The sequence below is a fragment of the Gossypium raimondii genome, chromosome 1 (genome assembly GCF_025698545.1).
Source record: "Gossypium raimondii isolate GPD5lz chromosome 1, ASM2569854v1, whole genome shotgun sequence".
Taxonomy (NCBI): domain Eukaryota; kingdom Viridiplantae; phylum Streptophyta; class Magnoliopsida; order Malvales; family Malvaceae; genus Gossypium; species Gossypium raimondii.
The window spans coordinates 8,927,981-8,941,454 of NC_068565.1; the positions used below are offsets into that span (position 1 = coordinate 8,927,981).

A 13,474-nucleotide genomic window follows, 5' to 3' on the forward strand; every position below is an offset into this window, starting at 1 on the left:
TCAAATAATCAAAATGAAGCATGGCTTTGATTCCCTTGATGAAACACACAAGGTTTTGGATATCCATTTCTTTCCTATAGAAATGTGTGATGCTGTAACTATTATCAACTTCTCTAGAACTCCACCATTCTTTAGGATATACTTGGCCTTTCCAATACAATCTTTTTCATCTGTAAAGTTTGTAATTTTGATGGTCTTGAGTTTATGCAACAAACAAGAAGGCACTTTCTCTGGAAGAGAGCAGAGAACTTCCTAAAACCACAAAGGGAGTCAGTACGAGCCTGCAACTTAAATGGAATTAAGCTTAAACTTAAAACAATATATACCTGATAAAACTCAAGTTTTTCAAGTGCAGGCAAACTTGAGAGTAAAGTTTCAAGTCCTTTTTGCAATGCATTAGAACATCGGAATCGAAGATGACAAGGTAAGTCCAGTTTGATCAAGTTTTCAAAAACAGGAAGCGGTTCACATCTTAAAAGAAGCTATGATGACAGTCACAAAAATGGCACTGCGTCAGTACATATTGCAACGTGCAACAACTTTAATATATATAGCAGAAAAAAAAAAGGTGAAAGAGTATGTGAATAAACAAACCTGGAGAGAAGTATCTGACAGAACAAGTGAAGGAACATCACAGATCCCTTTAAAAAATTTTGTTGCGTCAGCTCGTAAAGTTTTACATGCAGATATATCGATAACAGCTTTGGTAAGAGATTGCAAATTCTCCATTGAATACCCTGCTACTAGACGGTCATAGTACTCCAAGGAGGTTAGATTTGGGGCATTAATCCATAACCAACACTGGTAACTATTATACGTGTAACGTATAGTCAATGTCTTGAGCAAATGATGTGAAATATGGAAGTTCCTTATATTTCCCAGGTCGCATTTCCTTGTGACCATATCTTCAAGATGGGGGCAGCCGGAGAGAAGTCTTTTGACTGAATCATCATTCAAAAACCCAACTGAGTGGAGATGAAGAATCTTTAGATTCGGAAGATGAACATCCTTTGGAACATTCAAAACAAAATATTTACCCAGTTTCAAACTCACCAATGTCTTGCAAGTAAATATAGGCAAAGTACTTGACGGGAGAACAGAGGTGCTTAAATCAAGATGTTTAACTCCGCGATCAACTGCAGCAGATATCCACCTGTTGAAACGATTAGAACCAATCATTTTTATCCAGCATTTGAAACCAAATTTACTGACATTTGTTGTATTGCAAAATAACAACATTCTGTCGACGGAACACATATAGTTCTCAATAACATCAGTACTGTAACTTTTAATATTCTTGCGGCACAAATCCTCCTCCAAATCGAAGTCGATATTAGGAAGTAAATCAAAAAGGTATCTCCATCTGGTAGATAAAACGGAGGTTTTAATGGCTTCTTTTGTAGAAAGGAAGGACAGAACGTGAGTTAAAATTGAATCATGTAAATCACTAATCCTGTCTACCTTCTCCATTTTCACTTGCTCAGCCATTCTAAAGCCCGAAGAAGTTGAAGATGAAAAAGGAATAATCCCGTCTACAAGAATGAAGACGGCAGCAAGAGAGAGAAGATGATGCCTAATATTAGGGTTTTCTTTTATATTGACTATTTCGATTGGGGAACCAAACTTCCTATTTATAGATTTAAGGGGGAAAAAAACCACATAAATCCCTTGATATATTAAATAAAAAGATAACTATGTTTTCATATTATTTATGTTGCATTTACTCTTTTTTCTCTAATAATAAACAAATAAAAATTAGTATTTTAAAATTAAAATGTAAAATATTAATTATTTGGGTAAACTATATATTCAAATAGTGGCTTAAGTCTTAATAAGTTTTGAATTTTTATATACTTTTAAAATATTTATGTTTTTGTGAATTTTTATAATTAGGATTAAATTAATAGAATGCATAAATGTTGAAGGTTAGATTTGTTGAACTTTCTTTAAAATCAAGATTAAATTAACAAAATGTGTAAATATTGAGTGCTAAATCTATTATTATACCGGTGACCATTGACCAAATGTATTTTAACAATGGAGTGATTACAAATTACAATTTAATCTAATAGGAGTGACCAAAACAAAAATACCTTAAAACTTGAGTGTCTATCTGAATAATTTACTCTAATTATTTTTATCGTTTCATATTTTAATAATTTTGTTACATCTCCGGAAAGTGTTAGGCTATTAATCTTTCCTTATGATGATTAAGCTTTGATAATCTTAATATGGCGAATAGGAAGAATAATGATTCTTTAAAAATTTAGATTTAAAGATAATTACTTGAATGCGTGCTAGTCCCTAAAAGCAAGTGATGATTTTGGATTCGTGCTGTGAGTTTAAAATAAAGTGCGTTTTTTTTTATAAAAGAAATTAAAGAATATATTTTGAGGTCATATCCCATGCTAATATTTAGGGGTGTGTTATGATTTTGTTTAATTTAAATTCATTGAATCTATTTATAAAAACTATCATCACTTAAAAATAATTATAAAAAAGATTTTAATATTTTATGAAAAATTTTGACTCTAATCAAATCAAGAATTGAATTTTAGCTCGATTGGTATGGGTATTGTTGTCAATGTAAGAGGACGTGGATTCGAGTACGCTGAAGCACATTATTCTCCTATTTATGAGTTGACGAGGAGATATAGATAATTTTATACATTGTGTTAAAAAGAACAGATATGATAACAATATCCACAACTTTAAAATGGTTGGTGACTCTACTAACAATAGCCACAACTAAGCTTTCCAAGTTATGAAATAGGAGCTGCTTTAAAGTTCGAGGGGCGATTGTGAAATCAGGTTGAATTGGGCAATTTGCATAACGATGGGGTTGGCGTTGGTGGCTTATTATTGAACTCGTTAGAGTTTTCTTATAGCTCTCAATACCTTAAAAGGTGGATAGAAATGTTGGAGAATAAATTATTTCTTTTTATGATTAAAATATCTTAGATGAAAATTCATTCATTCAAAGTTGATAGCTATTTCTTCTTATGATCAAGGTTCAATTATGAGTTTACTCTTTAGGAGACCAGTATATTTTATCTAGACCATTGAATGCAAAATTTTAAGCCGTTTTCTAGGCTCAAGTCTGACTCAAAAAATGAGCTTAAAATTTTCTCGAAGTCTAATAAAAAAATGTTAAATCCAAGCCCGGCCTGGCCCAATCCTCTCATATTAAAATTTTTTATATTATTTTTTACATAAAAATAAAATTAAAAAATATAATATAGTAAATACACTAAAAACATTAAAATAAATGTTTCCTAACAAATTGAAAATAAATTAAAAAAAGTTTTCAATAACAACAAAATAATAGTAATATAATAGCAAAATGGTAGCAAAACAACATCAAAATAGCAGTAAACAACAATGAAAAATTAGGCAAATTCGGGTATGGCTGGACTGAGCTCGAGCAAAAAAATACTACCCGAGGCCCAACCCTTTTAAAAAAATGAGTCTTATTTTTTGTCTAAATCTTTTTTTTAGATACATTTTTATCAAAATCCTCACTTTTCAAACAGACCTTCAAACCAGAACAAGTTAGTCCGTGTATGTGTCACGGGGCTAGATCTTTCGTCTCGCGATCCGTGTGGCCTTAGGCTATCTGTTCGTCCAAACTCGCCTAAGTCAACCTTCACTCAAGTGAGGATTCCTTAAGAACTCCTCCAAGGCACCAAGTTGAAGAGCGGAAGCGATTTATGCCAAAAGAAGCTGCAAAGGACAACAGAAAGAGGGCACACAAAGTGTTTGAGTAAATGCTCTCAATATTCTCTTATTCACAAAGAATAATGAAACAATGAATGGAATGAGTACAAATGAGGGGGAGGCTCTCTATTTATAGTTGAGCACCCCAAAACCGACGATTAATATATATTTACATCGACGGACGAGATTAAACATATCACTTAATTTTAAGGATTTACAATATATGTCATATCAAATCTAATCTAATCTTTACAAGATATGATTCCCTCAATCTTCTAAGATTAGTTACCAGATTAGTCTAAGTTGTCATATATTCATTATCGAGCCAACTAGGCTTTAATTTAGCAGGCTTCTCCAACAGCTTCTTGAATCAGGACAGTTCTTGCGGGCCAAATGATCCCCGTCTAAACAATAGACCTTCATTGGGTGCATTTGGCGCAATGGTCACGGGCTTTGAACTGCGACCCGTGACATATGGTCTAACCTCATCATACACTTACTGATACGAATGATTTATTATTCCTGTAATTTGTTGTATTTATACAACAAGAGAGACAAAACTATGTCGTAAAATATTGGAGAATCAATCGAAGACGATAAGAGAAAAAAAAAAAGACATACACTTGCTGAAAACAAGGGGCTGACTTAAGTTATGCATTGATATTTATTACTCTTATTAGTTAAGCAATAACACTTACTTCCATTCTTCTAGCTATAGTCTTGAGGCATTATTTGATTATTACTTCATTTCTACTAAGAGACTTTAGTCATACATTCGACTCTTCATTTTCATATTATTTTTACGGATAATATCATATGTGGTACTTATATTATATTTAAAATATTTAATATAGTACCTAAATTATTAATATGTGTTTTGTTATGGAACTTGTATTTTCATAAGATGTTTAATGAGGTATTTGTATTTTGAAAAAGTACAATGTGTACCTAAACAATCAATATGTGTTTTATTATGGTACTTGGTGTTAACACAGTTAGTGAATTGTTAAATCATCAATAAAATTCAACACATATTTTTTCCAAATTATCAAGTCTGCATAAATAATATAACATTATGTGAAAAAAAACAAAAGTTAAATTATATTAGACATATAACTAAACATATGGTTGATATAAATGAAGTAAATACTAAATTTATATCAAAGTACAATTACTAAACTAAACATATGGTTAATTGATTTTTAAAAATAATTTTTTATCATCCATGAAAGTAAAGTACTTTCATATAAGGTTTGTATTTACTTCTTTTTTTATTAGCCATATGTTTTTTTAAATTTAATTTTTATTTGATTAGTTTTCACATAATGTTATATTATTTTGTAGACTTAATAATTTGGGAAAAATAAAATTTGTGTTTAATTTTTATTGACTGATCTAACATTTCACTAACGGTGCTGACATCAGGTACTATAATAAAACACATATTGATGTTGATAGTTCAAGTATCACATTGTACATTTTCAAAGTACATGTATCACATGAGACCTTTTGTGAATGTACAAGTGTCACGGGGCTAGACCTTTCGTCTCGCAATCCATGCGGCCTTAGGCGATCCGTTCGTCCAAACTCGCCCAAGTCAGCCTTAACTCAAGTGAGGATTCTTTTAGAACTCCTCCAAGGCACCAATTGAAGAGCGGAAGCGATTTATGCCAAAAGAAGAACAACAAAGAAACTTGAGCGAAGCGTCGGAGTTGGCCGAGTCATCGACAAGGCTTCCACCTATGGGAGAGGTGGGTGGTGCACCGGACTTCAAGGAAAAGGAAGTGATGCATGTGGGACAGTTGACCAGAGTAAATGCGAAAGTACATTCCGAACACTGTGATAGGGTTTTGCATTCTAACTTGTTGACTTGGCAAGAACATAGGGGCCCTTTCGAAGTTCTTGAGCAAAGAGGCCGAGAGACTGTGGGCAAAGCGAAGCCAAGTGTGGTGAATCAAGAGGATTCTATTCGAGCAAAGTTAGAATGTGGACAAGAGAGTAACATAACTTCTTGTCATCGAGATGTACAAACGAGTAGGACGGTTCGAGTGAAGAAGCGACGTAAGCCGAAGCAAAAGTCCCGAAGAAAGGGAAAGGCTAAGGCGTCAAGACGAGACCGAGGCGAATCAAGTCAGTGCCATTCGGAAGTCGCAACGAGGACGTTGCGAGAATGGGTGGGGGAGAATGTCACGGACCGCAGTTCAAAGCTCGTGACCATCGCACCAAATGCATCCAATGGAGGTCTATTGCTTAGATGGGGATCATCTGGCCTACGAAAACTGGCCCGATTCAAAGAGCTACTGGAGAAGCCTGTCAAATTGAAGCCCAGTTGGCCCGAGAACGAAGACATAGCAACTTAGGCTAATATGGTAACTAATCTTAGAAGATAGAGGGAATCATATCTTGTAAAGATTAGATTAGATTTGATAAGGCTTATCTTGTAAGTCCCTAAAATTAAGGGATATGGTTAAATCTCATCCGTCGATGTAAATGTATCTTGACCGTCGGTTTTAGGGGAGCTCAACTACAAATAGAGAGCCTCCTCCTCAGTTGTACACACTCCATTCCATTGTATTCTGAATTCTTAAGAGTAATAGAATTCTAAGAGCATTTACTCAAACACTTTGCAAGCGTCTCATTGGTCCCATCTTCACTGTTTTCATCGCAACTCTTTCTTCTAAGTCCGATGACAAACTCACCTCTTTCTTGGGTGGAAGCCCCTATGATGACTTACCAAGCTCAGACGTTGCCTTTCTTTTGACTCCGGCTTGCTTTGGACAGTTCCGCAACTCATGCGGACCACGGCACAAGAAGCACTTTACTCGCTTCTTTTTACTCCTCTTTACCCTCTTGGCTTCGGCTTTTCCCTTGCTCGAACCAAGCTTCTTGGGCTCCTTGTCTGCTCTATCGTTCCCTTCGATGACAGACTTCCTCGGACACTTCCACAACCTATGCGAACCATGACATAAGAAGCACTCCACTGGATTCTTCTCGCTTTCGGCTTCCTTGGCTTCGACATCCCTTGCGCTCGAACCAAGTACCAAGGCCTCACCCACCGGCTTCTCCTTAAGCGCGAATTTTTTTGGACACTTCTTCAACATGTGTGGACCGTCGCAAAGAAAGCATTTCAGCTTGTCCCTTTTCCTCTTGGGTTTATTCTTCCCAACTCGTGGTTTCCCATTACCACCATTGTTGCCGTTGCCATTGCCATCAACGATATCTTCCTTGTGATCCATTTCACATACGCCCCTTTCCTCAGACTTGGAAGATTCAAGCTTGTCTTTCCCTAGACCAAGCTTAACCACGGACTCAACTACTGTCATGGCTTCCGACAGCTTTTGGACACCTCTTTGTTCCACCTCCTGTCTGACCCACGGCTTCAAACCATTTTGAAAAGCAAGCAATGCTTCTTCATCGGTCACATCTGAAACTTGGAGCATGAGTTCCTTGAACTCTCGAACATACTCCCCCACTATGCCCCGTTGCGTTATCCCTTACAACTTTGCTCGAGCTTCTTCCTCAGCAAACTCTGGGTAAAACTGTCCCTTCAACTCACATTGGAACTCTTGCCACGTTCTAATCTCATCTTGCCTTTTATCTGTGGTCCTGCCTCGCCACCATAAAAGCGCAATGTCAGTAAGAAACATTGAAGCAGTATTTACCTTAACCGCGTCATCCACGATGCCTTTGGCACGGAAGTAGTGTTTGATCCTCCACAAGAAATTATCCAAATTGCATGCAGACTTTGTCCCCACAAACTCTTTCAGCTTTGGGACATCCTCGTTACTGAGTGCTGCACTTGACACTTCTTTCCCTACGGTTGCACGACACAAAGCTAGCTCTCCCTCGAGCTCCTCTATTCTTGTGCTCAAAGCCCTCGTCGTGGCCATTGTTTCCTCCTTCAAAGCCATCATCATGGCCTCGAGAGCATCGTTCCTCTCCGTCAGCTTCTTCCTTTGGGAATCTAGCAACTCTCGCACGTTATCCCTTTGGGAAGTGAGACACGTGGTAACAAAGCCCCTAGACTACTCCCTCGAGTCATCAATGCTTTCCCCAAGTGCATTGCCCGACTCTTTTGCGTCCTCCATGGACTCCTCAAGTTTACCCACGCGGTCCTCAACAGCTAACAACATCTCCTTCAAAGACTTCCTCGCCCACCTTTGTTTGAACTCTTCTCTCGACATCCCAACGGTGCCTTTGAACCAACAACTCGAATATTACTTGGTTCAAACCTTGCTCGGATACCACTTATCACGAGGCTAGACCTTTCGTCTCGCAATCCGTGCGGCCTTAGGTGATCCATTCGTCCAAACTCGCCCAAGTCAGCCTTAACTCAAGTGAGGATTCTTTTAGAACTCCTTCAAGGCACCAATTGAAGAGCGGAAGCGATTTATGCCAGAAGAAGAACAACAAAGAACAACAGAAAGAACGTTCGCAAAGTGTTTGAGTAAATGCTCTCAAAATTCTATTACTCTTAAGAATTCAGAATACAATGGAATTGAGTGTGTACAACTAAGGGGGAGGCTCTCTATTTATAGTTGAGCTCCCCTAAAACCGACGGTCAAGATACATTTACATCGACGGATGAGATTTAACCATATCTCTTAATTTTAGGGATTTACAAGATAAGCCTTATCAAATCTAATCTAATCTTTACAAGATATGATTCCCTCTATCTTCTAAGATTAGTTACCATATTAGCCTAAGTTGCCATGTCTTCGTTATCAAGCCAACTAGGTTTCAATCTGACAGGCTTCTCTAGTAGCTCTTTGAATCGGACCAGTTCTCGTAGGCCAAATGATCCCCATCTAAGCAATAGACCTCCATTGGATGCATTTGGTGCGATGGTCACGGGCTTTGAACTGCGGCCCGTGACACAAGTACTATAATAAAAACACATATTAATAGTTCAAATATCACATTAAACATTTTCAAAGTACATGTATCATATTGAACTTTTTATGAAAGTACAAATACCAAATGTGACATTATCCCTTACATTTATGCCTATTAATATTCACTTTGAAAAAGACACTACCAAGAGAATAAGTTTGTATTGGTAAAATCGACCAAATGGATGATTCATCGTAATGTGAACCAAACAACATTAAAATAAAACTAATAATTAGAAACTCATTTAGTTACCAAGATGAATAATTAATACAAATTTAAACTTGAAATTAAAAGATGAGTAAAAACTTTTGTAAAAAGTAAGGTATCTTCAAAATAAGTGAAAATTATCATTTTATTTATTAAAAATAAGTCATGGGATTAGCTAAATATTACAAATTGAATTAGTTTATTACTAACACATATTAAAATATTTGTAAAAAATAATACTCCAGCCAAACCTAACATAGTGTTTTAACCACCAGCACATGAATACATTGTTAGGCATGTTGTAGCAATTAAGAGGAAGAAAAAGAGGGGAAGCAACAAGCTAACACCAATCATATGTTCCATGGTGAAAATCTCAGACAAGAGATGAGTTGGGATTTTAGGTTTTAGTTATAGGAATATGAAATCTGATGTAAACAATTACAAGTTTAGAAGATTCTCTAGGAAAGCATAGAGAATCCAAGCTTCTTAAGTTGATTTGTTGTGGGCTTGACTGTGTTGTATCAGAATATGTCCCACAACTTCCAACAAAGTTAGAAGAAGAGTCGAATCACAAAGTAAAAGGCACTAAGGAAGAGACTATTGGTTGCTAGATTAAAAAGCCTGAGAATAAACCTGCAAAGCCTATGGAAACTATTGAATATAGGGAAGATCTCTGTTGAAAGTTGTCAACAATGCAGCAGCATGTAAATGTTCACAAGAATGGAGCAACATGCACATGTCCAAAAAAATGCAACAGCAAGCTATTGTCCATTATGTACTTCGGTTGTTAAACTTTTGTAACATGTGACTTTTATTAGTCTGATTGTAACCTTTTGATTAGCTAAGAATTAGACAAGTACTTAGGTTATTTAGTGGCTTTTTAGGTTATCATTAAGTTGATTTTATAGCTTGGATACTAGTGCAAGTTAACTTTGTTTTCTTTCAATGTATTTGAACTACTTATGTACATGTTTATTTACTAATTGAAGCAATGAGACAAGTCAACACTATTCTCTCATCTAACATTCAAATTTTGCTTCTATTATTCATCTTTCAACAAATTTTTTGTGTTTTGATCTTTGCATTTTGATTTAAACTCAACAAATGGTATCAAGAGCATGTCATCTTTGAGGGCCTTTTGCTATGTGTTGTTCTTTGTTGTTCTTTGAGTGATTTGTGCTTGAAAGAAAAAAAACAGAAATTGTTTGTGTTGGTTTGTTTAATTGCTGCAAAAGGATGAGTTTCTCACCACCACCACCACAACTTGTCTTTTCTGGCGAAAATTATAACATTTGAGCCGTGAAAATGAAAACATATCTGCAGGCTCATGATCTATGTAGTGTTGTTCAAGTTGACACAGAGCCACCACCTTTGAGAGCTAATCCAACCATAGCTCAAATCAGGCAGCACAATGAAGACTGTGCCAAAAAATACAAGACTATGTCATGCCTTTAAAATGGAGTTTCAGATGTGATTTTCATAAGGATAATGGCTTAGGAGACACCAGAGTAGGCTTGAGATAGACTTAAGGAAGAGTTTCAAAGGTCAAACAAGACCAAGCAGCAGCAGTTGATCAATCTAAGGAGAGACTTTGAGAATTTGAAGATGAAAGAGTCTGAAACCATCAAGCAGTATTCTGACAGGATCATGGCTACAGGCAACAACATAAGGCTTCTAGGGGATGAGTTCAGTGACAAAATAATAGTTGAAAAGGTCATTACAACTCTTCTAGAGAAGTATGAGTAAAAAATTTCTTCATTGGAAGACTCTAGAGACCTATTAGCTATATCCTTGATAGAGCTAATAAATGCTCTCTATGCACAAGAGCAGAGAAGAGCAAACAGAATGGAGGAGCATTCTGAAGGAGCCTTTCAGGCCAGAAGCAAAGAAAGCTCAAGCTCGAGCTCGAGCTCAAGCTACAAGGGCAAGAAGCTTTGGTCAGAAAAGAAAGAAAAAGGAAAGAAGGATGCTGCTAAAAGGAAGTTTCCACCATGCACTCAATTAGAAAAATATTGCTGGTACAGGCCTGACATTCAATGTAGAAGCTGCAAGAAACTTGGATACATTGAGAAAGTTTGTAAAAACAAGGCAAAAACACAACAACCATAACAAAATCAAGCTCAAGCTGCTAAGGAAGTTCAAGCTCAAGAGGAGCACATTTTCACTAATTCTTGCTTTGCAAGTTCGAGTCAAGTTAGAAAGAATTGGTTGATTGACAGTGGCTGCACTCATCACATGGCATCAGATGAAGGCATATTTAGGGGGTTGGATACGAGCTTTGTTTCCAAAGTCAAAATTGGGAATTGTGAGTTTATTGAGGCCAAAGGCAGAGGCAAGGTTGTGATCTACACTTAATCAGGCAACAAAACTATTTCAGAAGTTCTTTTTGTACCTGATATTGACCAGAATCTACTTAGTGCTAGTCAGCTGTTAGAGAAAGGTTACTCCCTTATTTTTGAAGGAAAAACTTGCATAATCAAGGATTCTTTTGGTCAGGAGCTAGTAACAGTAGCGATGCATGACAGATCATTCATTTTAGATGTGAATCAGTTGCAAGTTAAGGCACATACTGCTTTGACTGATGAATCATGTTTGTGGCACAAGAGGTTGGGGCATGTGAATTATAAGTCACTTGGTTTATTCCATTAGATGAGCCTGGTTAAAGACATGTCTAAGATAGAGCTTAAGAATGATGCATGTGAGGTCTGTCAGCTTAGCAAGCAGACCAGACTACATTTTTCTGTTAACAAAGCTTGGAGAGCTCAAGAGAGGCTCCAACTGGTTCATATTGACATTTTTGGACCCATAAAGACCTCCTCTTTGAATGGCAGCAAATATTTTGTCTTGTTTATTGATGATTGCACCAGATTTTGTTGGGTGAATTTCTTTAAAAAAAGTCAGATGTGGTTGATTTCTTCTGCAAGTTTAAGTCTTTGGCTGATAATCAAGCAAGTTGCAGGCTGAAGATGTTAAGGTCAGATAATAGGACTGAGTATATGTCTCAAAAGTTTCAGAAGATTTGTGATGAAGTTGGAATTCAGCATCTATTAACCACCATCTACACACCACAATAGAATGGTGTTTGTGAGAGAAAGAACAGAACAGGTCTCAATATGGCCAGGTGTATGTTGTTTGAAGGCAAAATGCCTAACATATTTTGGGTCGAGGCAGTAAATACCTCTGTGTATTTGCTCAACAAACTGCCAACAAATGCAATCAAAGGCAAAACACCATTTGAAGCTTGGTTTGGACACAAGCCAACTGTCTCACAATTGAAGGTGTTTGGTTGTATATGCTACACACATGTGCCAGTTGAAAAGAGGACCAAGCTAGAAAAGAGATCCATGCCTAGAGTCTTTGTTGGCTATAACAACATAAAAAAGGGTATAGAGTCTTTGATCCATCCACTAAAAGGATTTTTGTGAGCAGAGATATGAAATTCAATGAAGACAACTATTGGAAATGGGATGGAACATATGCAAGTCTGTCTAAGAAAGACTAGCAGGACCTTGACTTGCAGCATGTCGAGAATGAAGTTGAAGCTGAGGATGGATATGATGATGTACGAATCAGAGGCATTAGGACCATTATGGACATCTATGAAAGATGTGACATGACCATTGTTGAGCCTTCCAAATTTGATGAGGCTGGAAAGGAGGGCTGTTGGAAAGAAGCAACGGAGGCAGAAATGAGGATGATTCACAAAAATGACACATATAAGCCGGTTGATATACTAGTGAATAGAAAATTTATTGGTGTGAAATGGGTGTTTAGGACCAAAAACAATACAGATGGGTCACTGAACAAGCACAAAGCAAGACTGGTTGTAAAAGGTTATAATCAATAGCATGGCATTGATTTCTTTGAAACCTTTGCACGAATTGCAAGGTTGGACATCATAAGGCTGTTATTTGCCTTAGCTGCTCAAAAACTATGGAAAGTGCACCAGTTGTTTGTCAAGTCAGCTTTCTTAAATGGATTTCTCAAGGAAGAAATCTTTGTTGAATAGCCAGAGGGTTTCAAAGCTCTCGGTGAGAAGCACAAGGTTTACAAGCTCAAGAAGGCTTTGTATGGCCTAAAACAGGCTCCAAGGGCCTAGTATAACAGAATTGATGCTTACTTGTCAAGGCTGGGGTTTGAAAAAAGCATTAGTGAGCCTACACTCTATGTGAAGAAGGGTGAGCTAATAGAAGAATTCTAGAAGCAGATGCAAGATGTTTTCGAGATGGCTAATATAGGATTGATGACCTACTTCCTTAGTATGAAAGTGAAACAGAATGATCATGGCATCTTCATAAGCTAACAAGCTTTTGCTTCAAAAAATTTGAGCAAGTTTTGCATAGCTTACAGCAAACCTGCCAGCACCCCTATGGCACAAGGAGAAAAACTCTCCAGCAATAGTGACCATGAACGAGTTGATGAAAAGAGCTATAGAAGTCTAGTTGGTTGCCTGCTCTTTTTGACAGCAACAAGACCAAATATCATGTATGCAGTCAGCCTTCTGTCAAGGTTCATGCACTACTATAATGTTGCTCATTTCAAAGCTGCTAAAAGAGTCTTAAGGTATGTTAAAAGAACCTTAAGCTATGGAGGGAAATTTGTGAAAACTGAGGAGCTAAAATTAGTTGGCTATTCAGATAGTGACTAGCCAGGCTCA

General features: G+C 36.8%; 1 protein-coding gene across 1 annotated transcript; it reads right to left on the reverse strand.

The window, feature by feature from the left end:
• Nucleotides 1-1,488, reverse strand: LOC105780531 (F-box protein At4g22280). The gene is made up of 3 exons (XM_012604921.2): nt 595-1,488; nt 327-482; nt 1-252 (listed from the first exon to the last, which is right to left on the reverse strand). The coding sequence occupies exons 1-3, from the start codon at nt 1,486-1,488 to the stop codon at nt 1-3; spliced, it is 1,302 nt and encodes a 433-aa protein (XP_012460375.1).
• Nucleotides 1,489-13,474: the final 11,986 nt, after the last annotated feature.

Excerpts from the sequence above, each read along its gene's own strand:
- LOC105780531 (XM_012604921.2), bottom strand. The coding sequence starts at position 1,488 with ATGGCTGAGCAAGTGAAAATGGAGAAGGTAGACAGGATTAGTGATTTA. Across the intron at positions 483-594 it reads TGTCAGATACTTCTCTCCAG|CTTCTTTTAAGATGTGAACC; the intron begins GTTTGTTTATTC and ends CTGTCATCATAG. Across the intron at positions 253-326 it reads AAAAACTTGAGTTTTATCAG|GAAGTTCTCTGCTCTCTTCC; the intron begins GTATATATTGTT and ends TTGTGGTTTTAG.